Below are 26,514 nucleotides of genomic sequence, written 5' to 3'. Positions count from 1 at the left end.
ATTATGTCATGGCGTGCATGACTCGATTTCCAACTCCGGGACTCCGTCAAAAAAAAAAAAAATGTTGATTCGGTGATATCCGAGCCAGTTATGACAACTCCTGGAGCTGACAAATTGAGCGACCAATTGGAGTAACTCCTCGATAAGAGTCTCCACAGCATCACCGACGATTACCCAGGTTTTTCGGAGTTGGATAAGACACGATAAAGCGAGATAAGATAAGGTTACTCGTCCAAGCTAAGGAATGACGTCACAATGCCAGAGATACTGGACGCTCGCGTTGACAATAGAGCCAATTGGAATCACTCATTTTGTGTCAGCATCACAACACCATCAATGCCATACGGAATATTCGCTTGTTACCAGTGATTTGAGAGTCTTGTATGCCCGTGGTTACATATCCGTTGCTGCATGTCCGTAGGATACGGTCAATCGTTTACATATATATAGACGAGTAGATCACCGTTGACTCAGAACTTCACCAACGACAATTCAATACAATCACAACAGTATATCAACCTTTCCAAGTGACCATTTCTTCAGTATCAAACATCATTTCATATCAACACCTAAAACTTCGCTGAAAATGTCTCTACCCCGCCGAGCTCTCATCAGCATCACCTCTGCTTCCGCCAGTCTTTTCGATGGCAAGGAGACCACTGGTCTCTTCATCACAGAGGCTCTCCACCCCTACAATGTTCTCACTGCTGCAGGCTTTGAGGTCGATCTCACTTCCGAGACTGGCACTTACACGCCTGACTGGCTCTCCCAGCAGCCCGACTTCCTCAACGGTGATGATCTAGCAATCTGGAGTGACACCAACAGCGAGTTCCGTAAAAAGCTTGACAACATGCCAAAGGCTTCTGAGCTCGATGCCTCCAAGTATGGCTTGTTCTACGCCTCGGCTGGCCATGCAGCTCTGATTGACTACCCCACTGCGACGTCTCTCCAGATGCTTGCCGCTCAGATCTGGTCCAACGGCGGAGTCGTATCTACTGTCTGTCATGGTCCAGCTATCTTTGCCAATCTCATCGACCCCACAACCAACGAGCCTCTTATCAAAGGAAAGGAGATTACTGGATTCACCACCGAAGCTGAGAAAACTCTGAAGATCATGGGTGAACTGCGAAGCTGGGGCTCTGAAATGGTTGAAGAGGTTGCTTCTCGTCTCGGTGCGACCTGTAAGTTTTCTCAATATTATTAACAGATGGGTCAGAACTAACTTTGGTACTAGATGTACGTGCTCCTGGTATCTGGGACGACTTCCACATTGTCGATGGCCGATTGGTTACTGGTCAGAACCCTGCCAGTGCTACATCGACTGCTACAGCGGCTGTAGCTGTCTTCCAGACTCTCTGATATCATTCTAGTCAAACAGCTGTTTTGATGATTGATGTTTCGAGAGGGGAATGGATCCACACTGAACTTCTTTCAAATCTTTTCGTTCGGTATTAGCTAGTTTGTTACTTCAAGTTTCTTTAATGGAAAATTCTTTAGCAATTGTAAAATATTGGTTGCTGCTCATAAACTCATAAGCCTCGTGTATCATGATGCAATTCCCTCGGTCCCAAAACTGCCTGGCAAAAGCATATCCAACTCTGCCCAGAAGTCAACGTGCATGGCCATATCTAAAAGATCAAAATCGCCCCCAATAGCATCGAACTGGCTAGGAACATCCTCCCGTAGTAGAACCTCTTTACCTAATAAGGAATTGTCATTGCAGAACTCAAGAATGCCGTCTCGACCTTCCCCAAACTGTGACATGACCGCTTCAATATTTGCGTGCAACGTTCGGACGATAATGGCTGCTTTTGCCGCAGCGTCAAAGCTCGGTGCGAACAAGTCGAGAACTGTAACTGCTAATCCGATCGACTGTCGAGCCTTTGGTGCTAGGGTATGTTGCGTATTGCCTACAACAAAGCCAACTAGCGTCATTGCGGCGCTCCACTGCCACTGGAACGCCTCATGCCAACCGGTGATTATTGTTGTTGTGGTCAAGACTTGATGGGTAATATTCGTCAATTCCATAGCATGCTGGGCACACTTGGCGGCCATCTCGATGGTTGAGCTCCCGTGTTGAACGGAAAATGAGATAAAGGGACGAAGAAGGCTGATGGATAAGTGATTGTACTCCAGCTCGAGACATACCCTTTGTCTTTGAAGCCAGAGCGGTGCGTATTGCTCGAGTTCGAGCGCTGAACCATCACCAGAAAATGCTATACCGTCTTTTCGCTTATTCTTGAGGGCGTCGGGAACTTGTCTCGTCCAGTCCAATAGGGTTACGGCTTTTGGCCCCCAGCTGGTAGCAAGATCGTCCATTGTGCGGCAGCCGTCATAAATAGATTGGCCATCCTTGACTTTAACCTCCTGGCTGAAGAAAGACAGGTTCAGGTCTCGCGCAACTTGGTAGAGTTTGTACCTTTGCAAGTTGAGGCTCAGCCAGGTAGCATTGCCCCCGATGGGCGCAAAGGTCGATCCTGACTCCATGGCTGCTGCAAGATTGTCGCTGGGTAGCTGAGGCATGGCATGCGTTGTACGAACGAGGAACGGACGGCCGACTTTGATACCGACCTTGGTGTCGAGTTCGAAGACAGACCACCACAAGCGTCTCCGTAGCTCTTGTTCTCGTGAAGGCAAATTGGACGGTGGATCTAGATGTAATCCAAGCATATAAGCTGTCCGAACAGCAAGAGAACAAATACTATCCGCCATATTGTGAAACGATCCCACACAGACGTACACGCCACATAGTAGATGGCACTGTAGCGTTGATAGCGAGGGGCTTTCGACTTCGCAAGCTAAGAGCGTCTGAGCTCGCCTATAGTACCACCGACCAGCCAGCGTTGCGTCGTTGTCTTCCACAATGTTCGTCTTGTCTCCAGTAGGTCGAGAGGAGACATGATATTGCATACACATGGCGATGATGATATCCACTAGCGCCGATTGCTTTCTGGGTAGCCCTGGGGGAACATCAACGTAAAGACTCTGAACGTGCGACTTGAAGCTCGCCTCATCGACGATGGCGTATAATGATGTGTGATAGGTCTCCCAGTACAAGCTCAGGAAGTATTCCTCTTGAATCGGGGACAGATAAAAGACTTCATCGGCAGCCCCTGTCAGCGGAGCCAAAAGTCTGGAAGAGTCTTGCGCAATGTTTGGCTGCTCACGCAACTCTAGATTGCTTGCGAGATGGATGAGCATATGTTCTGCCTGGGTACTCAGAAAGTTACTCAGTCGATGCGTGAAGAAGTAAAGCGACGAAGGCCCAAACCAGGCGCTGTGGGGAGATCGCGCCGGTCGAAGAAAGACGCCATCCCAAGGTTTTATCTTGTTGGTTTCTTGGACTGCTGATTGCTGGAAAGAAGGCGACCCGCTTGGCGGTGTTGGCTCTTGTACATGCGTAACAGGGGATGTTCTGTTACTATGCGCCTGTGCCAGTTGAGCCTCCAGTTCTTTCACTCTCCTTCTTAACGAATCAATCTCATCTTGCGCCTGCGGGAGAGTCAATATCAATGATGCAGTGCTTTTGCTGCACTCTCTACCCCGGGTGTGGCAATTGAGACACGGGGCGCCATCGTCGCATTTTATCCGTTGGAGTCTGCACCCGTCGCAGGCTCGGCCGACTTGTTTTCGCTTTCGCCTGAGACCGAGTCGTTGGTGAGCGTCGTTTAGTGGCGTTACTGACTCGCTCATCGGATCCCAACAAAGCTTATTTTACTCGGTGCGATTTTGAAGGGGGAAGCATTTGGTGAAACAATGAGTCTGACACAATTGCCATGATAAAAACACTGTTAGCTGCAGCATTGCCGCTGACAGACCTGGAGACTAGCCTAAAGGCAGCACTAAAAAGATAAACTGATAAGAGACGCTGACTAATCTTGGTAGCAAGTCAGCTGCCAGTAAAAGCGATCTGAGCCGATTGAGACTGGTGATGTCAGATTCGATCATCAATGTTCGGTGTGTAACAAACAGTACAATATTTATGTCGGTACAATATAGCTGTTTCTTCAGATGGTAGAGGTCGCAAGAGAGACGTAAACGCCTCTGCAGTTGATGGTTTACTCATTGGTGGCTCATTTCATCATTGTCGGGGCGATAGTCTAGCGCCGGTCACTCCAATGTTCAATGTTGACGTAGTTGATCTTCTACCAAGCGCGTTAGACTTTTCGCCCTTCATCTCAACCTCTCAAATCAAATTTCTTCTGCTTACTATAATTGCTCCATCAGTCTTTCAATCCCAACTTTCTCTTATATCATAAGCCTGGTCCCCTTTTTCTCGTTTCTTTGTTTAATGTCCTCAGCCTCCAGCGCCGATGCTGCGGATATATCCTTGGTAAGAAATGGAAAGCTTCTTATTCAGCACTCGACTAACTTCTGTAGGCTGCAGCCGTTGCGGCTCTGAGTGTCGAGTTTGTCGTACACCCATTCGACACTCTCATCACGCGTATCCAATCTCCCGAGTACATACCCAAGTACAGAAGCCATGAAGGCAAACTACAACCAGCCTTGTTCCGTGGTCTTTACCGCGGCATAGCGCCAACAGTTATCACAACTATACCGGCTTCCGTCACATTCTTCGGCATCTATGAGAAGGCGAAGACGACTCTGCAGCCGAAGGAAGGGCTGAAGCCAGGCAGCATGGCTCAGGTAGCTGTGCATGTTACGAGTAGTGCGCTGGCGGATATGGTTGCTTGTGCTATCATCAACCCTTCCGAAGTGCTCAAGCAAAATGCTCAGGTGTCGAGGTTCTCTGAAGGTAGTGGGCAACGTTTTCCGGTCTTATCCGCCTTAAAGCACTTCTCTCGACAACCCTTGAAATTGTGGACTGGATATACCGTCCTGGTCGCAGGCAATCTTCCGCGCACGAGTCTCACATTCTCGATTTACGAATACCTCAAAGCTACATGGTTAAAAAGACTGGACAAATCGCCAAGTATCACTGAGCAGGTCAAGGTGAGTGGTATCACGGCTGGTATCGGAGGCGCCATCGCATCTTTACTCTTCGTCCCCATCGATGTGGTAAAGACAAGAATGCGTCTCCCCGAAAAGGCTCCTCCTAGCCATCCATTACAGCCAGAATCGCTATTCACGTCAACGCTGAGTCGGGAAAAGGCTCGAAAGCCTGCAGCAAGTGGACCTATTTCGATTGCAAAGGGCATTTTGGTTAGGGATGGAGTTTCTGGGCTGTTTCGAGGAGCTACTGTGACTTGCATAGCCGCTGCTGTGGGAAATGGTTTATTCTTGGGATGCTATGAGGGGTTGAAGCTATATTATGCCAAGGAACCATCAAGTCCAGAGCTTCTTCAGTTGTAGTACAAATAGGCTCCAGGGTATGGCGGATGTATTTTATCTGTATTTTTATTACTGGTTTCAAATAGACATGAACTCAATCTTCTCTGTGCTCCAGGTCTCTCTTTGTATTAATGTCTGTACCTATATAACTTGCCTTTACCAAGTCTCGATCGTTGCTGATTTCATTTTCATGGCTCTCACTGAGTATGTGGTCCTGATGGCGTTACGAAGAATGAATCATGTTAGATCACTTAGCGCACACTGCCTTTTGAGCCGATCCTTTCTTGGTTATCTACATTTGAGGCCTGAGAAAATGTATTTGTTTGCTCATAAGTATTGACTGCTTTTTGTCGACCATCGACTCAATTGAATTTCTTTCTCTTCATTTCCTAGTTTCAAGTCGGTCAGTGAAAATGTACAACTTTGCCTTCTTTTGGAAATAGTTCACGTAAAAAAGGTGGAGACGTTAGACGTTCATGATCCAATAAGCGGAAGGCCACAATCTACCATGTGCAAGACTTGGTTCGGTTAAGAGATCAGGCTCGTTCTTGAAGTTGCCTTACCGAGAATTGGGCTAAAGATTACAATAAAACAGGATCTCTAGTTCGACCTGAGATTGCATTTATTGCCTGGGTGCGAGGGAGCTCAATTTTCCAAGATCAAACGGGAGATTCACCATGTGCTATCCTTGAAGCAAGTATCCACACCCTGCGCTATGTCGGTTCGAGCAATTACAGACGACAGGCCGGGTAATGCGCCAAGTGCTGGTTTAATAAAGACGGTCCCCGCAAGAATATTTCACTACCATCCTCAACTGTTGCTCTGCAATTCCTCACTTCGACATTCCGAAATTTCCGACCTTTCCGACCAAATTAAAGAAGGCGGAAACTTGCAAGATTCCGGTTTCAAGCTTCGATTCTTTGGGAAGATCACAATTCCTCCTCGCAAAATGACTGAGATCAGGTACTTGGCTTCAACCAAACAAGCCAAAAGATCCATCCAACTAACAATTGGCAGAATAGAACCAGAAATTTCTCCCGCCGCAATTCCGGATGAAAAACCAGAAGAAAGTCATGTTTTCCTGTCAAAACCACCGATTGACAAAAAAGATGTCATCGCCAGCAAAGTACCCAAACCGATCAAGAAGCTCGACGGGTTCATCTCACACATGAACCGTCTTATGCATACCCGCGAAAGTCACGATTTCGTCATCCTTTTTCTAGCTTTTGCGACACATTTTGTTGCGACAGCGCTGGAAACGCCGATTCCCGAAAGATTAAAACAATGGGCGACTAGAATCAGCAGTTTATGTTTGCGAAGCTTACCGGCGAGGTTGAAATCTGTCGCCTCGTTTTCCAAATTATCCTCACAGTTTGCGCGAATCGCAGCTTGCAGGCCGGTTCTTGCGGAACGAGCGAGGGCGTTTGCGGATATCATGGACGATTGGCAAATTATTACGAGACTTTGGGGGATACTTGGGATATGGACCGATGGTAAAGAACTCCTTACTGGTCTGATACGAACACGAGATGGAAGTGATGAATTCGATGAACACCCGCGAGACTATCTTATCCGCAAAACTATTAAAGGGACATACGTGCTAGGCTTATTCAGCTATCTCGTCTCCGAGAACCTAGCCTGGCTCACGAGACGTGGCGTTCTAAGAAAGTCGGAAAAGTCCGAGTCCAAGCTGATGTTATGGTCTTTAAAGGGCTGGGGTGTTTACGTCTTTTCGGAACTTGCCCAGCTATCGCATGATTGGTCTTTAACCAGTAGGGGTTTGAAAGAAGAGAATGAGAGTTCAAGAGGGGAATGGAGAAGGAAACTTGTGCAAATGTTGCTTTATGCTCCATTGACTCTCCACTGGATACAGGGCGGGCTGTTTCCGGAAACACTGGCTTCTTTCTTAGCAGCCTACACAGAGTACATAACAGTCAAAGAGCTATGGAGAGCATCTGCATAGCCTGAGGACTGCATAATATGCAATATGTCAATCACTTCAGCTGCCTATGAGAGTGCGCACTTTCAGCCACTATCTTGGCATATACATAAGTTCCACCTATAGAGCACTTTGCATGAAGTTCAGCCTATCTGGTAGGAGGAAAGGTCGCTGTAATTGTGTCTAGAAGGGTTTACCGGGCTCTGATGATATTGCTACTTGGAAAATGAGCCTTTCTTGGAGGTGTTGGTCAAAACGTGTCACTACGAATCACCAGACCTTTCGCTTACCTACAGGTATCTGTTTTCTACACCAATCACCTCTGCTCTTACATTCGGCGTTCAATAGTCTTAAGCAGTGAGAGCACGAACCGCGACGCCTCCCAACCCACCCGCGGTACAGGTCAAGACGTAGCCTACTTACATCTGTAGGCAGCTATTGGACGCCTTGTGATGCCCACCAATATACAAAAGTCTGCCTAAATTACACTTCCCCGCTCTCCAAGAAACAAGTTCAAATTTTAAGATCCATGCAGAAATTCTGAAAGTTTCTGAGCAACTATAATCAGCAACGTCCCAGAATTCGGCCAACATGGCGTCTCATCGGAACTCTTCCCGGTCAGTCGTTGGCTTTCAACAACAAGGCACCGTCGACTGGACTTTGGTCACCGGTGGAAGCGTCACTTTGTCCGCTGATGTCTTATCGAGGCTATCAAAAGCTGGTGTGGAGGCGTTCACCCTTGTCGCCGCTCAAGCCATCTTCTCTAACGCGAAACTGGGCCGTCAAGGTGAGGTTCGTATGAACAAAGCCATTGATAGCTTGAGTGCTTTCCCTTCGGTTGACAATGTGCTCTGGTTTGGCTTTGGGATAAAGCACATTGTTCGAACCTTGCAAGACTCTGCAGAAGGGCTGGCATGTGTTGCTGTATGTGCATCCTTGACCGAACATTACAGTACACCCGTCGCGGGACAAATATTGCGAGAGCTGTTCCTCCTGTATCATCCACCTGCTGAGTATACACCAGCGCTCCGGCAATGGACCTCTTTGGTTGCGACTTCTGAAGGGTTGCTAGCCTCGACAGAGTTCGGATTAGTCCTTCATGGAATCGCAAGGCTTTTCCTGAGGGATGACTGGTCAAGTCGAATGAGTGCAGGGACACCCAAAGCCATTGCGACTGTACTGGAACAGGGTTTTCAGATTTCCCGGGGAGGCCTTGACCAATTGCACCTCTCGGGGGGAGCTGATTGCGCCTGGATCGCTGCTGTTGCACACTGGATTTTCGATCTCAGAGTTGAGCTGAAAAATGAAAATGGTGATATTATATATCGACCAGACGGCACGAGAAACGATTCTTCTGCAGATTCTCAGGTTATAATCACATACTCTGAAAAGAATGAACCGGGATCGATTCAAGTCACGCGTAAACACTATACCATTCCTGGCGGAAGATTGCTATTTTCTGATGAACTAGAACATGGGTGTACAACATGTGGTCGGGTCTCGTGGGAAACATGCCTTATCGATACTTTCGGCAATCCCATGAGACATTTGCTCGGAAAACAGGCCCGGACTTTCGGCAGTTGCCTTGGATCAGCCGCTCGAATCTTCCTTGGCAATATGAGAGATGAGGGCTATGGAGCGGACTCGACATACCAGTCGGAAGATCGAGAAATGCTACCCCCAGTATCCAATTCGAGCTATGGGAGAGGATTCTGTTTACAAGCCCTCAAACTGTTGCCCGAGCTTGACCATGACCCGGCTCTTCGTCAAACAATGGAAGCTGCGGTGGACCAAAGCTATGAGAATGCTATCGAGAAGTACCTCCATTCAATAACTCAGCTGAGTCAACTCTGCCAGTGCAAAAGATGTTGTGGCGACTCCACGGGACCAAAAGAAAACTCGTATTGTCTAATGATATTGGTTCCGACTGTTTGTACATTTGTGCGAACCATGTCAGCCATTCAAATGCCTGCAGAGGTGGAGGTACGGCCAAGCCGACGGGGCATGGAGATGCTTTACGAAAAGCAGGAACGAGCTGTCCCTTCAGAGTCCTATGAAACAGAGGTCTTGACGGAAGATCATATCTTAGCAATCTCATGGCCTGAAATCGGCATTTTACAGCTGTCGCATATCATATTCACAGGTCGGGAAAACAGCTCTGTGAGCTGGTATAAGGCACCTGCTCAGAACCCACATACAGCGGCAATCTCGCACTATGGTCTTTGCTTCTCTCTTGACACATTGATCAAAACCAAATCGGACCCTGAGGAAGTCTGTCGAGTAACAGTTATACCCGGCAGGATCGAGTGGAACGGCATGACGTTTGACAGTATACGCGATCCGGATCGAGGTGGTGGGGCGGAAGGAATAGCACAGAACCCTGACTATTCAAGTGCTTCATGGACCGATATTACAGCATATGACAATTTGGAGGATAGCTCATCCCCTAATCTCCGAGCAGAGCTTATTGTTGTGGAGGCAGCCACAGAGACCAGAAGTCTTCGGGTTGCCTGTCGCATCTCGACCCCAAAGCATCCTGGTCACCATTTCACAATAGGTGCTGCAAAGATTTAGTCGCAACTAAATAGAGCCTACACAGCTTCAAGTTGTCATAGAAAAGTCTGCAGGTCGCTCAATGGCTTCCGCTCGTCTCTTGTACAGGGAGAAGGACTTTTGATCGACCAACATACTTTGGCTGAACCTGGACCTATAGTTCGTGTGCTTTCTTCACAGGATCTCGCTATCTGGGTCGCCGCATCAGTTGAAGTAATCGATGGGGTTCAACTACATTACAGACTCCAGATGGAACAATGTGTCAGATGTTGCGTGATTGGCTCGGAGAACTATCGAACACATGATCAAAAAGAGGACACGTTACACGCGGAACGCACAGTGTGTTTGATTACATCTCCGTAGACTAGAATTGAGCTTTATGTCCGAGGCCTCATGGTAAAAACAGCTTTGTTGAAGATAAGAAATCGTGCCGTATTGCAAAACCTCTCCACTACATTGTCTCCCCTCCATTGTTATTCCATCTTCGGCCTGCTGATATCAGCCACTGGCCTGAGCTCAAGATGGCAGAAAGGTAATTCAATTGTTAGATCATTCATTGGCTTTGCACAGGCGAAAGAACCAATGAAGGTCCTCCTCGATAAAGAAGCTATCTCCAATCTCTTCGGGAGTTCGGCACACTAACCCCACTACCCCGGCAACAAACCGGCCGTGGAGACATCTGTCGCCTCTATCTTCTCATGCACTATGCCGCTATTGGAAAGACCAGGCGACGTCTATCAAGCCATCCAGTCGGACGTCTCAGCTCAGAGGGATGTGTCGCGGGGAAATAACTCCTCGTCATTAAATGGGTTCGCCTAATTGCGAGAGCCGCCCCAGACTCCCCAGGAACCCCAGATAAAGAAGAATTGGGGTCGAACTATGACTGAAAGATTGGAGTCAATGTTTATCACTGGACTTGGCCGTGGAGTTATACTCGTAGCAAGCGATATCGCTTTACCTGCCACGCCTTTCAGGGTTCGTTGCTAGCACTGATCGCCGTTTATAAGCTCCCTTCTCCCCGCTTGCGTGAACAGCGCATTTTGACTATTATTTCCTTCCTGGGAGTTTTCTTATCTTAGGCCTTGAAGATGAGCGAGAAACACGACATCCCCGACAATGCGTCACTGACACCATCACAAGCTGCCGGCAAGTCATTCGCCACCCACGTCCAGCCCAACGAACACCTCGAAAAGAGATACAGTCCCTTATCTGTTCTCGCATTCGCCTTCACCACCACCAACTCATGGATGGCCTTTGCCTCTGGCATCGCAGTGCCCTTGGCCTGCGGCGGAGGACCCTCAATTATATATGGCTTGATCATCGGCGGAATCGTCATGGCTACAATTAATATTGGCTTCGCAGAGCTGGCTTCGGCATTCCCTTCGGCTGGTGGACAGTATCACATCGTCTTCATGGCATTCCCAGCCTCGACGCGTCGTGCTGCTGCTTTTTATACTGGTTGGATTTCCATCATCTATCTCATGGCAGCGACTGCGTCTTGCAATTTCTTCGCTGCGAGTTCAGTGCTTGATCTTGCCCAGCTCTGGAATCCTTCGTACACAATTCAAGCCTGGCATACATACTTGATGCATATTTTACTGTGCATCGTTGCATTCATCGCCACCTCACGTTTCCCCGCTGCCATCGGTCGTTTGACTACCACCATCTTCTGGCTGTCGCTAGTCGGCTTCATTGCCTCAATGGTGACCCTCCTCGCGGTCAGCGATCGTAAGCAATCTGCCGAAACTGTCTTCAAAGAGTACAAGAACGTCAGCGGATGGGGCGATGGCTGGGCCATGGTCATCTCCATCACTTCTTGCTTGTGGGCATATTCTGGAGTGGATGGGCCTACGCATCTGGCTGAAGAGGTCCCAAATCCCAGTAAAAATGTCCCGCGAGCTATCTTTTTGACGATTGGGCTTGGTATCACGACTGTCGTCGCATGGACTATTGCTCTGATGTTCTCTATCAAAGATGTCGATGCGATCATTGAGTCCACCGTGCCTATTCTCGAGGTTTACAACCAGGCTCTGAACAATCGCGTTGCGACCACCATATGGACCGTTTACTACATTATCATGTTCTACGACATTGTCCTGAACCTATTCATCTTCTCTGGGCGAACTATTTGGTCCTTCTCTCGCGACGGTGGCGTCCCTTTCTCCGGATTCTTGTCCCATCTCAAGTGTGCAAGCCCTGTCCGAGCTACCGCTGTGATGCTTGGTCTGCAGGTCATCATTGGCGTTCTATACGTGGCTTCGAGTACAGCCTACAACAGCTTCATCGGTCTCACGCTATTTGCTCTCAACATCACAGTTGCTCTACCTCAAGCAGCTCTGCTCGTCCGCGGTCGCAGCTGTCTTCCTGAACGAGCCTTCTCTTTGGGCAAGGCCGGTTATGCAGTCAACGCTGTCGCTACGCTGTTTGTGGCTTTTTTCTCTGTTAGCTTCTGCTTCCCTTCTTTCATGCCGGTAAGTGCATCGTCCATGAACTATTTGATCGTGGTCATGGCGGTCGGTCTTGTCTTCACGACTGGTCTCTGGTTCGGTGGTTTGCGTAAGACCTTTACAGGGCCACAGATTAATATTGATGCGGAATATTAGTAGGGTGGTATCCAGAATGAATCTTGAAATATAGTGTGGTTATATCGTCAAGTAGTCAGATTTCTCATTTTTTTAAATTTTACACGTTAAAAATTCTTTCCTCGTTATAAGACACAGGCGGCCCCATAGCCTAAAGATGGAAATATCAGTCTGCCACCATCTCGCCGCTATCCAAGGCCAATCATCCTTCCATCATTCCGTACCATTATTCATCATATATCTCACAACCTCATGACGTATTTTCCCTCCAGCTGTCACTTATTAGCTTGCGCAGACTACACGACTGTGGTGAACTTACCTGGCCTTGAGACATTTTCTCCATCAGACTCTCGATATCCTCAAGTTCCGCCCACTTGATCTGGGGGATCACCAATCTCCTCTTTACAAACTGCAAAGCCTCAAGAATATCAGCCCTCGTGCCGACGGATGAGCCTTTAATGGTCCATCCATTATCGATAAACCAAGTCGGGTGGAATGCAATCTTGGCCTCCTCCGGTAGAAGTGATACACTCATAAAAGTGCCAAACGGACCAAGCATGTCGAAAGCCTTCTGATAAGCAGCTGCTGCTGTTGCGGTGACTACAACGGCCTTGGCGCCTTGACCATCCGTCAGAGCCTTGACTTGTTGTCCAGCATCTTCTCTAGATGTGACATCGACATAATGCTCTGCGCCTTGGGACTTGCAATAACTTTCTTTGGAGGCGCCTGCATCCACGGCGATTACTCGGTACCCCATTGCATGAGCGAAAGCGACAGCCAAAGCACCTACACCACCACCGGCGCCCGACACGACGAGCCACTGCCCAGGTGTGATGTTGCAACCTTTGATGGCTTTATAAGCCGTAACTCCTCCGCAAAGGATAGGTGCAATCTCTTCATCTGGGACGTCATGGAAAGTATCCGGTATGCGAGCCAGATATCTCAAAGGCACAAGCGTATACTCGGCAAAAGTACCATCGTAGGCCTTGCCGGAGTGCAAAGCCTCAACGCATCTCGTCTCACCCTCATTGACAAGGTCGACACACATATTGCACGTACCGCAAATATCTCGAGTCCAAGCTACTCCTACACGCTGCCCAATTTGAACAGACGAGTCAAGATTCGCAACGTTGGAGCCAAGCTCTGCGATCCTGCCCACGCCTTCATGGCCGAGGATACTTCCTACGGGACCCATGTGGCCTTGTGCCATGCCCAAGTCCGAGCCACATAAACTGGTGACTGAGAGACGGACGAGAATCTCGTTGGGCCCTGGCACTGGGCGTGAGACATTCTTGATCTCAAAGGTTGGTTTGACAGTCGCCTCCTGGGCGGACTAAAGATGTCAGTATGAGGATTCAAAGGGGGCTTTGGGATACATACCGTCAAAAAGGCGACTCTATGAGTTTCGGATGTCATGTTCGTGGTCTTGATCTAAGCCTTAGAATAAGATTAAATAAGACAGCTAAAATATTTCGTTTCTTATGCTCTCAGTGCGCAATACTTCTTAAGGAAGTGGAAGCAGAATAATCCTGGGCGCTTATATGGGTTAATCTTATTTCCCATCCTTGACCTCAAGCAATTATTATCATCATGTCCGGTCCGGGTCGTCTGAACATTCCCAACACGGCAAAGTGTGCGGAGATGGAGCGGCAGCATATCGTCATGACAGTTGTGGGGTTGCCAGCACTCAATTCCCTGTCAACTGGGTTGTTCCCCGACACTGGCCCCCATTCTACCCCATGCCTTACTACTCTTAGCACATTGGAAGATTGCATCCTCCTTGACGGTTTTGTGTCGACATGTCGGAAGTCGCAAGGAGCATCCACCGAAATGACCGGCATCGGAGCTTAGCACTTCCGATATCTCGACAGCCCGAGAGCCAAGAGAAACGTCATTTTCAGAACTCCATTCGAGTAACAAAACATGGCTTGGAACTCTAATTTCCCAACACAGCCCTAGCTAACGGTTAAGCTTTTACCGCACGTTCAAACGTTACACGTCAAACGCCCAAAGGCGTTTCCGGAAACAGGTTCTCATTCGAAGTGGCTTGACTTTCAACCAGTGACGTCGAGAGCCACAGATTACTGGCTTTTGAAACTCAACTGTCGGATTGGCCGCCAAGGCTCAGCCATGGCGTCTAAGAAACATGAGTGCAGCTCAGCTTGGCTTATTTTCGACTGTGTTTGACTTGTCTAGGCTTACAGTTGAGGCAGTACTACGGCGTTACGATTCCAGTTGTGTGGAGGTGGCTCTTGACTTAGAGACAAACCCAAGGTGTGAACGGCATTTTCCGTCGAGACAATGCAAACAGAAGACTCTATATAATATCCTTTGACATTCCATGTAGATATTGTATCATCAATATAACTCAATTCACTCTCAACAATCACATCGCAACATCATCAACATGGAATCAATGTCTTACTATCTCTACAACCCTTCCAAGCCTTTGGCGGGAGTTTGCGCAGGCCTCTTTGGCCTAAGTTTTCTTGTCACACTCTACCAGATCATCCGAAAGAAAGCCTGGGTGTGGATCTTCATGCTATTGGCTATTGCTAGTATGTTCAATTTTAACCGGTCATCCTGTCTCCATACTTACAAGTACTGCAGTGGAGGTTATTGGCTACGCAGCCAGGATCAAGTCAGCCTCTGAGCCAACCGAGAAGAAGCCATACGTCCTTCAATTCACCCTCATCATCTTGCCTCCAGTCTTGATGGCCGGTGTCATCTACGTCGTCTTCGGAAGAATTGTGTACTGGGTTGTCCCGCCAGAGTCAAGAACTTTGCGATTCCTCTGGGTTCCTCGTGAGTTCATCCTTAGTAACCAGGACCAACCCAATGCTAACCACTCAAAGCTCGCTTCATCACTCTCCTCTTCGTCGGCTTTGATGTAATTTCTCTCATTCTACAACTCGTCGCCGCCATTTTCATTGCCGGCACCGATCCCACAGAGCCCAATGCGAAGCAGAAGCTTGATCTTGGCAAGACTCTCGGTCTCGTTGGTGTTAGCACCCAGATTGCTGGCTTTGGACTCTTCACTGTTTCGGCCATCCGCTTCCAATTCGCCGCCAGAAAGCTCAGTCCCGATTTCGCCAGACAGAACCAGGAACGGTATGGCATCACGAAGAAGTGGCAGACCTTGTTGGCTGTAGTCAACGTTTCATGCCTCCTCATCCTGATCCGTTCCGTCTACCGTGAGATCGATTTTGCCGGTGGTAAAGATGGAAAGACTCATCAAGAGGAGTGGTAGTAAGTTACCCGTTATCAATGTTCATTCTTGCCGCTAACAGAGTGCCTCTAGTCAGTATGTTTTCGATACACTACCAATCTTGATTGTAGTCTTTCTCTACAATGTTTTCTTTCCCTCCAACTACCTTGCACATCTTGGCTTCAAGGTTCCCAAGGAGGATCAAACTACTGGCTTTGATCTCGAAGCGACTCATAAGCAACCTTCAACGACAGAGTCCACATAGAGAAGCCTCGGGGCTTATGGCGGGGATTGGTGTTTGGGCGTGATTAGCAACTCTGATTTAAGTTTGCTTTGTTTCGATATCTGCGCAGCTTATAGAATTTGTTTTTAATCCTGGTAATGTTAGATTTACAGAATGCCTGGCCGTCTGTATCAATCCAATTCTTTCAACTTATTTTTCTTACCACTGATCAAGAGAAACGCCATACCTTGCAGCGATCAATCCTGACTAACAACTTTATCAGCAGACATGGAGACGATTAGAGTTTATAGCCTAAAGCCAGACTCATTTCGCATAAAATGAGCTGAGCATTTGATCCCTCGCAATACTAGCGGCAGGGTTTCTGATAGGCTACAATCTAAGCATCCTGGCCTGAAACCTGTGCCGTGCCCCTGCAGGTAATTAGCTGACATGACCAACACCAATAATAAACTGATCAGATCATCACAGGCAACTTTAAAAACGACCCATCGCCAGTAACGCCTTCCTCGTCTTACGTCATTTCTACCTACACTTGTCCAATATGCCTACTACAAGTATCACGTCGCTTCTTTGGCCCGCGGGGGACAATGTCAGAGTCCAGGGGGAGGTTTTCGAAGCCGAAGCTACTGGGACACGATATATGCTCCGAGGTTGCAAACCCAATGACAACTCTTGCGACCACCACACAGCCTTTGTCGAGTTCGGGCCCTGGGCCAGCAAGACCTTGCCATCAGGTGCTGCCGAGACGGGTGTTTATGACGTCCACGGGACCGTCGACGGTACTATGTACTCCAGTGTCTGTGAGATGAGTCGGTCTGTGATCGAGCAATGCAAAGTCTCGAAGGCATCTGGGTTCGGTTCTTCTACGGAGTACAATATGACCAGGACGAAGGGAGAGACGGGGGCCGACTTCACTCTTTTATACCACGAGGTGACGCTTACCGGCGGCCTGAGCAAGCTTGCTTCTGCGACGGGAGACGCTGCACCTACTGAGACTTCTTCCAATAATGAGGCTTCCTCAACAAACGAGGCTTCTTCGACGACCGATGCTAGCTCTGATGGCGCAACAAGCATATCCACTTCTGCAACCGAGATCGAGGCTTCCAACACTGAGGGTACAGCCGAAACCACACCTGCTGAGACGGTTCCTACCGAGACGACTTCGGCCGGGTCTCCACCCTTGGTTCGCGCGTTTGCTGCTCTGGCTATCGCCGGAATAGCTACTGCGATGGTGATGTGATGTGTGAAGATTCAGGAAGATGGTCAATGAATGCTCTGATTGGCTCTTTGTGACTATTTAATCTGTTTTTGCAATGGGTGGGGGACATTTTCGAATACAGAAGATGGGGAATCTTAATACAATACCTCAATGGTTTTTCCAGTGGTCTTGGAATACGATACGTATAAGACAAGTCAGATCTGCCTCTGATCAGGACGAGCAGAGACTAGCAAACATGTGAGCATAAAGCTTCTAGAACACAAGAATCGGTAAGCCTCGGGTCAAGAGTTCAACTTGCATAGCATGGTCGATCAGATTTCTTAGGATCCTTGGAGACAGTTGGGAGATCATGATGGGGGTTCTACCGCGACTTTAGTCAAGACTGCAAGGTCTGGAAACATTCCAACCACGTTCTCCTGGTCTTCACGGCAGACTTGTGTTAACAAGAAGGTTTAAGGCTGACTTGCATTTCGGAAACCATCGGCTATGCATTGCTTTTGTAACAGGTACATGATACATCTCATCTCGCTATCAATCTGAGAAGTGGGAACCAGAAACAAAGTCGCAAGCTAAAATGGACCGCCTTAAGCCGAAGATGCAATGCGCTAGAACGTCCAAAAGGTTGAAAGCATCAATCGTAATAAACATCATTGAGCCTGATGCATATTCATACGTTGTTTCAAAGACAGAACGAGCGAGATTGGCTGCGGCGTTCCGTGTCTCTTCATACGGTCGCGCACGCCTGAATGTTTGTTGTGGTTGCATTGCAAAAGAGGGCTGAAAGCTGAAGACAGAAGCTCAAGGTCCGTGCTCAGCCCCTGAAGATGAATCCGGGGTTAGCTCTAGCGCGTCAACAATTCCCATCCCATCCCGCCTCATTGCCGTGGGGAAACGCTGAGAGGCTGGGAACATACTCTCCCTAGGAAACAGGGAAAGTCGGTCTAGAAGCTCACTCACCGAACAAGACCTCAACAAATCTTCCGAACATAACCGAAAGGCGTACTCGTAATGGTCACCTAGGTGAGTCAATCCCATCTCTCCTGGTTAACCCGATGCAAGACGGTATCGAGATTAGCGTAGCCGCAGTCTCTACCAACCACACCGACAGACCCACAAGGTGAGCTTACGCAGTTTTCGTGATTGACCTTCAAGGAAAGCCTTTTGTTGAGAATGTACGTGTCGGGCTGAAACTAGACCGGTAGTTGAGAACTTACATGGTCTCTGATAGGCTGGGACTGTATGACTGTTATGCGGCGGTTCGGTATTTCGGCGTCAGATGCCGTGTTATATAAGAGTCATAGCAACAAACTTGTGAATTTCTACACTCCTTCCTCGATCATCTATCTATCAAATTGAGTCTATAGACTCTTACTATCATCAGAATGACGGATGTTATGAGTATTAGGGAGCAGCAGCACTGTACCCTGCAGTACTTTGCTGTTGACCTGGCTGCTGCGGCTTTCGCTTCTGCTTTGGTCACTCCCTGGGTTACAGCCATTGACAAGTAAGTCTCCTCCAATCATATCTCACCATTCATCTTCTCCATTTCCATCTCTAGTAGATCACTAACATGATCCTCCCTAGGCTCGTCTTCAACAAGGCAACCAGCAACACCTCAGTCATGGGCTCCATGCGCAAATGGGCTTCCAAGCCCAAGGCAACCTTTGCTTCGCTCTTCATACCCTTCCTCGTCTACTTCGGAACCTACGCTACTGCCAACATGTTCGACTCCTTTAACGCTGTTCAATACGATCCCGACCCTTCCATCGTCTGCTCGTCTCCCGCCAAATTCGCCGCAACCACGACCGTCAGTTCTGGATTAAGCATATTCAAAGACGCCTACTTTTCTCGGATGGCTTGTGGCGCTGGGACGCCTCTGCTTAGTTATGCCCTATTCACTCTTCGAGATGCAGTGACTATATACGCCTCGTTCAACCTGCCTACTATGATCGCTCCCAAGCTTGCCGAATTCCCTTTCGCGTCTATCACTCCATTTGCCGACATTTTCAAGTCTGATGATTCGAGACTCAAGATGGCTCAGCTGTTTATGCCTGCTGCGTCTCAGGTAGTAAGCACGCCGATTCATCTGCTTGGTCTAGATGTGCATGCTCGACAAGTTCGTATGACTATCCGCGAACGTGTGGGTGTAATCAAGCACTATGCTGGATTTGCTACACCTCTACGTATGATACGTGCTTTGCCTTCTTATGGTATTGGCAGTGTGGCCAATACTGGTTTTAGGCGAAGCATGATGACCCAAGTGGTTTGACATGTCTCGGTGATTTGAGTTGTTGCGGTTTCAACACGAGAACTCCTGACAGCCTCAACGCCTGGAGATGGGTCATATTGCGTGCATTTATATAAAAGTTGGTAAACCTAGATTGTCAAGCTTGAATACTTTAATGTTCACTTCATTTTACAACAACTTCACAATTATCCCGTGCGTGAGACTGGACTTTGGTATGTGGTAAACTTGCAGTAATCTTCATTCCTTACTAGCCGTCCATCATGATTCGCTAAAAATTGTACTCATGTTAAATGTTATGTACATGCCATCCAAATGCTTATAATTTTGCCATTTTTATTCTGTTTTTCTTTTATTCCTTCTCTTTTCTTTTCTATGCTTAGAACTTGTTCTGGTTGGCGTTCTGCATCAGCATAGTGCTATCAGGCTTGTATCGCTTGGACGCAAGGTTGATGTTGTACTCGACATCGAGAACAGCGCCCTTAGGATCATCCTTGGCAGGCTTGAAATCAAGCACCAAGTCGTCCTTGACAGCGCAGGCGGTATCGGTCTCGAGGTAGGGATCGTCGCTAGGGTACAGCTGAGCAGTAACACCAAGGTAGTCATCGTGGGTAACCATGATGTGGATGTGAGCAGGGCGGTAAGGATGACGGCCCATGATGCGGAGAAGCTCGGAAGATGGACCAGATGTGTCGATGGCGTACTCGGTGGGTTTAAGGCAGTAGAACCAGAACTTGCCGTCCTGGTCGGTGCGGAACTTGCCGCGGAGGTTGTGGCGCGACTGGTTCTCGGGGTCGTGGGCGTCGTACTTGCCGTTGGTGCTGGCTTGCCACATGTCGAAGACGGCGTTGGGGATACCCTTGCCTGTATCGACGTCGCGGATAACACCGTGGAAGAATGTGAGTTGTCCATCCTTGGGCATATCTTGGACGACGCTGGCGCCGTTGTCGCGGAAGGGGGTTTCGGGAGACCAGAAGGGTCCGAGGATGCTGGAGGATGTGGGAGCCTTTCCTCCGTCGGTAACGACCTTGTGGTTGATCTCGTCGACGAGCCTTGAAAGGTCAGTGGATGTTATTCTTATTGCGCAATTGGATTGACTTACGACTCAATACCGAGAATGTCGCAAACACGCCATGTCTCGTTGCGGTTCTTCTGGTAGGCCTGGCCAAGAGAGTTGATGTAGTTGACACCAATGATCCACTCCTCCTGCTTGAGCTCGACCTCTCTGCAGAAGTCGTGCATGTGGCGGATGAGGGAAGTGAGAATCTCGCGCTGTCGAGGCTCGGTCTCGGGGCTCATGAGGCCAATGACATGGTCGGTAAAGTTGGGGTCGAACTTTGATTGCGCCGAGGCGCCGTTGGTGCCGTTTGTACCGTTGGACATTGTGAAGTGTGTGTTGAGGATAGAGAGGGAAAGACGTTGGAGTCTAGGGTATCTTGAGAGAGTGATAGATAAGGAAGAAACGAAATGTCCCAACAGAGAGTGCAGGTCGCGAGATTAAGTATGACAGCTGCTAGGCTGAAGATGAGCGTTTCTTTGCCGTTATTCTAGCCGGGAATGTTGGAGGGGGCGGGGCCGTGGATCATGGGCGCAAACGGTAGCGGCAATTCGACACGGCTCTCCACGTCAGAATGACCATTGCAAATCCTTTATCGTGATTGGTCCTTGTCAATCTTGGGGTAAAGACATTCCGAACCGGGGGGAAATATTCTTACCCGAACCTGCCGTACCAAGATGCCGATTCCTCACTTGCGGATCTTTATTTCTCCAACGCTTGGTACTGTCTGGATGAATGGATTGCCGATTTTTGCTACCGGAAATGGTCGTCGTACGATTTGCGACTGTTTGCTGACTGTTCTATTGAGCACTTTAGACTGTGCACTCAAGCATCGCATAGCCGACCGCCGAAGTTTGGGGTTGACCAAATAAATCATCCCGCCCTCTGCCAAGTAATTACAATTACTGTAAACTGTCAAAGAAAATCTCGACTGACAAATAGCCCCTCAATCTCAGGATCAAGTGAACCCGCTTCAATTATCTGCATGCAGGTCTGTAGAGGCATCATTTAGTGGTTAGTGTAGGGTATTCTCGGTTCCCAATCTGGGGTAGTGACAGCAAACCCGGGAATTCGGAGACATGCGAAAGCATGAGCCTCACCGTACCTCAATTGGGATAGTACAGTACATATCGCCAGATCTATTTAGCGAAGCCTGTCCCCAGATGCCATTTTGGCATTTCCGTAACATGGACAAGGGACCTCTTGAAAGTATGGATGCATCCGAAAGCGGCTGGTGCGGGGTTGGAAACTGCCCCACCAACCGACCCCCCCATATTTAGCAAAGGACTCCATCGCTAAGAGCATAACAGACGAAATAGTTTAGTCATTTTATGCAGGGTTAGGCAGACACTGAGGCGACTTTATTTTGGCTACTTAGGTAACTTTTTCAACATCCTCACAAATCTTTCCATATCCTCCAAACACTTACAACCATCGTGGTGTTGATTTGAACTGTACGACTTGAACACTAACATTTGAAAAACCCAAGCTACCACCATGAGATCTATCAACGATCTATAGCCAACTTTCAGCCCTTAGGCAACACCTTCCTTTCTCTTCCTTCCATCATCCTCCTCACCACTACCACCGATGAGTACCCTCAATAATAGCGCCAGGCCCATCCAACCATACTTCCAATCCCGTGATTATTCATGCGTATTGGGTAACCCTGAGAGCGATGAGGACGATTGTCCTGTCCATGTCGAGTCAAGACGTAGTCGCTGATGTATCGTCATTTCGAGGCTCCTCTTGATCGGTAGTTGGCTGAGGTTTCTTGCCACGGCGTTTGTTCTTCTTCTTCTTCTTCTTCTTCTTCTTTCCTCGAGAGGGTGCTAGAACTGTTGCTCCATGTCCAAGAGTATTCAAAACAGTCTAAAACTATTAGCTAGTGTCTTCAGAAATGAAAATGATAAGTAAATACTAACTCCAAGAGTTTCAACACTCATTGCGGGACGAATAACAGCGTCAGAGAGCATGTCTATAAAACGTATTAGCTTGTGTAATAGATAATGAGGTATTCTCAGAACTGCTTACTCGTGGCTGGGTTCTTTGAGCAGTGCTCAGGTAGATGGATTCCCTATTTGTGACAGTGAGGACATTTATGTCTGGCTGCAGGTTTCTTTTCCGGGGGTGCCTCATCTTCTCCAGAGTTGATCACCTCTTGAGCTTTGCGTGGTGGACGCGCTTGAACAGGGGGTGCCTCATCTCTTGGGTGATCCCCTGTCTTCTCGGGAATCATTCAGGTCTGAGGCCGTACGTTTCGATGGGCGCGTATCAATAAGATCGAAAGTGACGGGAAGTCCGTGTTCATTATTCCCACTCATCATGTGAAGAACCTCGGGATTGGTAAAGGCAGGTTGCGGGTGTGAGGTAATGCCTCGGGTCGGGTTTGGCAGGCGCTCCACTGGCAGGGTGTCAGTGGAATCATTCGTCGAGAGCATATCTTAGGAGACGAAATTTTGATTACTTTATGCAATCTTAGACTAGCCCTTAGGTTATTTTATTTCTGTTACCCTAAGCCTTTAGAAGCACCCCTTTTTTTACTCTACGCCACAAGAAGAATTGCGTTGCACATTTACAAGTCCACTGCATAAGTGGCCGAAGCTGGCCATCAGATGATACTGGTGACAAGGCTTGAACTCACTGAATCAACAAACAACCTGCAATAACTGAAAGTAGAACGAATAGATGTGTCCGTCCAGACGGAAACGTGTTGTCTTATATTATGGCTCATACATGGCAAATGATAATGTGCATAGCAAGCTCAAAAAACAATAGCTCCTTTCCCTGGCTGCCCCTTCTACTCAGTAAGCGACCTGGCTGGTTCTCAAAGCACGCCTAGGCTCAAGCGGAACGCGACACAGCTCACTGGCTGAGATGTTGTGAAGAACGCGGGGTACCTCCCTGAAGGCACGCATGAATGTACCACTTTCTTGTACTCCAGCCGCATCTGTTGAGCCCAAACTAAGCAGCCCCTTTGCCCTCCTATCTTCGTTTGATAAGAGCTTGCCACTTGTCGCAAAGGGGAATGTGCGGAATTCTTCTTGACAGTTAGTATCTAAACCCTTGCTTGCCTCTGTTGTGAATTTGCTTACCGTCAATCTTTGTCACTAGCTGGATTATACAGTCTGACTTTATTCTCAATGCCTTGCCATTCTCATTGAGAATGTGGGGGATTCCTGCCTGTTTTTCGCTCTGTTAGTTTCATCAAGTTGCATTGGGTATATTAAACGCACCTGACCAGCATCGTCGGCAGTATCCCTGTAGAACTCGATAGATCCACCGAACAAGTAGTTCTCAAGCCATCGTCCTGATTCTCCGGATACAGGGTGCCCGCGTCGTCGCAATCCAACGTAGTTCAGGTGTGTGGTTTGAAGTGGCGTATATGATTCAAAGCCTTGCTGCCCTTGGGCAAGATAACCAACAAAGCAGTGAGTCAGCTCGTGAGTGGTGGCCACCGCTAGCATGAATAAGAATGACTTATATCTCGCGGCCATTTTCTTCCCATTGCTGCTGCTGTTGTTGGCCTGGGCAGCTGCGGTTGCCATTTGAGTAACACGCTAACAGTGAGATCAGTCTTGATAACTACCTAAGGTTTGTTATAAACCATTTTGGGACTTACAGTTTTGTTAAAGAATATTCCAGTGGCCATCTTTGGAACATAATGAAACAGATTCCCATCCCAGCCAGGAATGCGTCTCGTTTCGGCGATAACATCGAGGCCGCCGACATCAGCAATGAGAACATTGGGGAAGTCACTTCGAATGGCGCGAAGGAACTCGTCCACGTATCTTGGCATTTGATTTGGGTCCCCCCCAAACACCATGCGGTCTTCTTTCGCCCATCCTTCGATGACACTCTGTCCAACCTTCTGCAAGGCTTGGCGCCCCTGGGCCTTTTCCAGAATAGATAGGCCTGCGTGTATAGCAAACGCCAACTGAAAGTTCAGTCAGTTAGTGAATAAAATTCTAAATTCGAACCGGAACAGGGAAGACTCACACCAGTGAACTCTAAGCTGTTCTCCTGCACAGGCACAGCAGGCACAGGGCCCCTTGGATTCTCCATACTAATGCCCAAACGGCCGATTCCGTTGACTGTGAAGCCTCGTGGCATGCTCATGTTGAAAGATAAAGGCAGTAAGACTTGTGAGATAGTAAAGGGTGGCAAGATGGAGTGGAAGATGTTTGATATGAATGCCAATTTTGAATTAATGGTTTTCCATGCCTTCCTTATATAATTCTCTATCATAAACACTGAGCCAACATCGTTCAAGGGCATGAAACAAGTCGATTACAGTTGTCAAATGAACATCGCTCGGCTCTTCCAGGCTCCTCTCTTCCGGTAGCATTCAGGATTTCGAGCGATACGCCAACCATGCCCGCTTGACCAGGCCAACAGCTCTGTGCTGAGCGTCTACCACAAAGTAACTACATGCGGCAATGATAATCATTTTTATCGTATGTCTTGATGTCGCAACGCCCGGTCTGATGTTCTTCAGTGTTGGTTCCAACGATGTAAATTTGCATTGATCCTTTTTTTAGACGCCCAACTGAGTGAAATTGCGGGCGGTTATCTACTCTGATACCGTACAAGGCTGTGCAAGATTGGGCGCAAAATGCGCTTAGATGATTGGCTGCGTCGTCTTTTAATAGGTACGGGCCCCACTGTCAGGTCAGGGTGTTAGCAGAATTAGCCGACGAAATCAGAAGAGACGAAATAACGCATTCACCCTGAGCAGGCCTAGACAGGCACTTTATTTTGGAAGGCCACATCTTAGAGGACATTTCTTCTGTTACCCACCTGCCCACGTGATTCAATCTGTCTTTGGCTGCGACTTGTCTTGACATTTTCTATCTTTTGTTCGAATCTAGGCCGTTTCACCCTCTTGGATTCGTACTTTTTAAACCTCGAGAAGCTCTCTTCTACAATGTATTCGGACGGCTCACCCGATACAAGCAACGTTGAGGTTCTGGGCACACAGCACCGACAGGCATTCGAGCGTGCTTTAGCGCGCGTTTTGGAAACTGAAGTGGCAGAACAGACATTTGCTCAGATCATCGATGGGTTACCAACGCGCCGGTCATTCTCTGAGTTCAACCCGCTCCCGGATGCTCATCCTACAAGAGCCCATACGGAACTCTGCCCAGGTATGGTTGAGCGGGCTCGTGCATTCCGCTCAGAATTCAAAGTCACCATGCTAGACTTTCAACTTCCGGCATGTCGGAGTCATCTCTCGCTTTATCTCATTTTCTGACCTTTTTCAAAGTTACTTGATGCTTTTTCCTTGGCCACTTTCGGCTCAAAGACGTTCCATTTACGACTTCTCGAATTGTTAGCAGTATCGTGCCACCAGATTGCGGTGTATTTATATAGCCTGGATGGCGTGAACCACACACATGAAGAATACCAGAGATGGGCAAATGAGCCTCGAGACATGAATAGATTGGACTCTCATCGAGATCCTACGCCTTTCTGCCATGGATCGTATATTGATATCGACCGGTATCCTAACGGAGCTGCTGACGCTGCTGGGTACTGGGCTGAAGCAAAAATATTTGGTGGAGTCCTCGTGTTTGATAGAGGGGAATCTGAAGTAGAGGTAAGTCGCATCAATTCATCTAGCAAGAGGCAACCTAACTGTCTAACAGTGCAAAGAACTCTACCTCCACGCAGGCCTTCTTTCCGGTCCATATACCCTCTTTCCTCTCACGACGGAGCAGTTCCAGTCGTTACTCGACTTCTTACTGCGTGACGATTTCGGAACGGAGAAACCGAAAAACCCAATGCCCTTACGAGCAACCTCGAGAAACAAATGGCGATGGAGTGAGTGGGATGCCATCGCACAGCACCACATCTTTCGCGACAAGTACGAGCGGAGTTTCTCGCCAAACAGACCGAGACCAGATTATCGGTCGTCAATGGACTGGCCCGAAATAGCTGATGACCTTTACCTTATAAACGAGATGCATAATCATCGGAATGGGGAACCTATAGACAAGGAGAGGATTCGTACAGCTCTGGAGAACTTGAAGCAGATTACGCCATCCTCTCCTTGCTGGCCGGATGGGCCATTGAAACATGCATGGACTAATGTTCTATTTGAAGAAACTACGAACGGGTCTGATCACACAACTGACCAAGCCTGAACGGCTCAGATATGTTTACTAGTTGTACC

The 26,514-nt window shown here is 48.3% G+C and overlaps 12 protein-coding genes across 12 annotated transcripts; 8 read left to right on the top strand and 4 right to left on the bottom strand.

Moving 5' to 3' along the window:
* Positions 1–586: 586 nt before the first annotated feature.
* FIESC28_04763 (uncharacterized protein) lies at positions 587–1,359 on the top strand (the record flags this gene model as incomplete). The annotated part of the gene is made up of 2 exons (XM_031158910.1): positions 587–1,181; positions 1,235–1,359. 2 exons carry the CDS (start codon positions 587–589, stop codon positions 1,357–1,359), a joined length of 720 nt encoding a protein of 239 aa, XP_031017047.1.
* A 186-nt stretch (positions 1,360–1,545) lies between these two features.
* Positions 1,546–3,201, bottom strand: FIESC28_04762 (uncharacterized protein; the record flags this gene model as incomplete). The annotated part of the gene is made up of 1 exon (XM_031158909.1): positions 1,546–3,201. One exon carries the CDS (start codon positions 3,199–3,201, stop codon positions 1,546–1,548), a length of 1,656 nt encoding a protein of 551 aa, XP_031017046.1.
* A 1,090-nt stretch (positions 3,202–4,291) lies between these two features.
* On the top strand, positions 4,292–5,313 carry FIESC28_04761 (uncharacterized protein; the record flags this gene model as incomplete). The annotated part of the gene is made up of 2 exons (XM_031158908.1): positions 4,292–4,333; positions 4,381–5,313. 2 exons carry the CDS (start codon positions 4,292–4,294, stop codon positions 5,311–5,313), a joined length of 975 nt encoding a protein of 324 aa, XP_031017045.1.
* A 2,509-nt stretch (positions 5,314–7,822) lies between these two features.
* FIESC28_04760 (uncharacterized protein) lies at positions 7,823–9,805 on the top strand (the record flags this gene model as incomplete). The annotated part of the gene is made up of 1 exon (XM_031158907.1): positions 7,823–9,805. The coding sequence occupies one exon, from the start codon at positions 7,823–7,825 to the stop codon at positions 9,803–9,805; it is 1,983 nt and encodes a 660-aa protein (XP_031017044.1).
* A 1,067-nt stretch (positions 9,806–10,872) lies between these two features.
* Positions 10,873–12,387, top strand: FIESC28_04759 (uncharacterized protein; the record flags this gene model as incomplete). The annotated part of the gene is made up of 1 exon (XM_031158906.1): positions 10,873–12,387. One exon carries the CDS (start codon positions 10,873–10,875, stop codon positions 12,385–12,387), a length of 1,515 nt encoding a protein of 504 aa, XP_031017043.1.
* Positions 12,388–12,608: 221 nt separating this feature from the next.
* FIESC28_04758 (uncharacterized protein) lies at positions 12,609–13,782 on the bottom strand (the record flags this gene model as incomplete). The annotated part of the gene is made up of 3 exons (XM_031158905.1): positions 12,609–12,638; positions 12,686–13,699; positions 13,747–13,782. 3 exons carry the CDS (start codon positions 13,780–13,782, stop codon positions 12,609–12,611), a joined length of 1,080 nt encoding a protein of 359 aa, XP_031017042.1.
* A 991-nt stretch (positions 13,783–14,773) lies between these two features.
* On the top strand, positions 14,774–15,839 carry FIESC28_04757 (uncharacterized protein; the record flags this gene model as incomplete). The annotated part of the gene is made up of 4 exons (XM_031158904.1): positions 14,774–14,924; positions 14,977–15,171; positions 15,222–15,615; positions 15,668–15,839. The coding sequence occupies 4 exons, from the start codon at positions 14,774–14,776 to the stop codon at positions 15,837–15,839; spliced, it is 912 nt and encodes a 303-aa protein (XP_031017041.1).
* A 520-nt stretch (positions 15,840–16,359) lies between these two features.
* On the top strand, positions 16,360–17,058 carry FIESC28_04756 (uncharacterized protein; the record flags this gene model as incomplete). Its single annotated transcript, XM_031158903.1, has 1 exon — positions 16,360–17,058. The coding sequence occupies one exon, from the start codon at positions 16,360–16,362 to the stop codon at positions 17,056–17,058; it is 699 nt and encodes a 232-aa protein (XP_031017040.1).
* Positions 17,059–18,419: 1,361 nt separating this feature from the next.
* FIESC28_04755 (uncharacterized protein) lies at positions 18,420–19,306 on the top strand (the record flags this gene model as incomplete). Its single annotated transcript, XM_031158902.1, has 2 exons — positions 18,420–18,541; positions 18,622–19,306. The coding sequence occupies 2 exons, from the start codon at positions 18,420–18,422 to the stop codon at positions 19,304–19,306; spliced, it is 807 nt and encodes a 268-aa protein (XP_031017039.1).
* Positions 19,307–19,661: 355 nt separating this feature from the next.
* Positions 19,662–20,665, bottom strand: FIESC28_04754 (uncharacterized protein; the record flags this gene model as incomplete). Its single annotated transcript, XM_031158901.1, has 2 exons — positions 19,662–20,334; positions 20,385–20,665. The coding sequence occupies 2 exons, from the start codon at positions 20,663–20,665 to the stop codon at positions 19,662–19,664; spliced, it is 954 nt and encodes a 317-aa protein (XP_031017038.1).
* Positions 20,666–22,046: 1,381 nt separating this feature from the next.
* Positions 22,047–24,458, bottom strand: FIESC28_04753 (uncharacterized protein; the record flags this gene model as incomplete). Its single annotated transcript, XM_031158900.1, has 7 exons — positions 22,047–22,211; positions 22,265–22,317; positions 23,209–23,382; positions 23,435–23,522; positions 23,576–23,899; positions 23,962–24,276; positions 24,339–24,458. The coding sequence occupies 7 exons, from the start codon at positions 24,456–24,458 to the stop codon at positions 22,047–22,049; spliced, it is 1,239 nt and encodes a 412-aa protein (XP_031017037.1).
* An 808-nt stretch (positions 24,459–25,266) lies between these two features.
* On the top strand, positions 25,267–26,485 carry FIESC28_04752 (uncharacterized protein; the record flags this gene model as incomplete). Its single annotated transcript, XM_031158899.1, has 3 exons — positions 25,267–25,486; positions 25,742–25,938; positions 25,988–26,485. The coding sequence occupies 3 exons, from the start codon at positions 25,267–25,269 to the stop codon at positions 26,483–26,485; spliced, it is 915 nt and encodes a 304-aa protein (XP_031017036.1).
* Between the last annotated feature and the right edge of the window lie 29 nt (positions 26,486–26,514).

The sequence above is a fragment of the Fusarium coffeatum genome, assembly GCF_003316985.1.
Source record: "Fusarium coffeatum strain FIESC_28 chromosome Unknown BRIP53273_contig_104, whole genome shotgun sequence".
In the NCBI taxonomy this organism is placed as follows: domain Eukaryota; kingdom Fungi; phylum Ascomycota; class Sordariomycetes; order Hypocreales; family Nectriaceae; genus Fusarium; species Fusarium coffeatum.
This window is presented reverse-complemented; position numbering and strand designations above follow the sequence as displayed.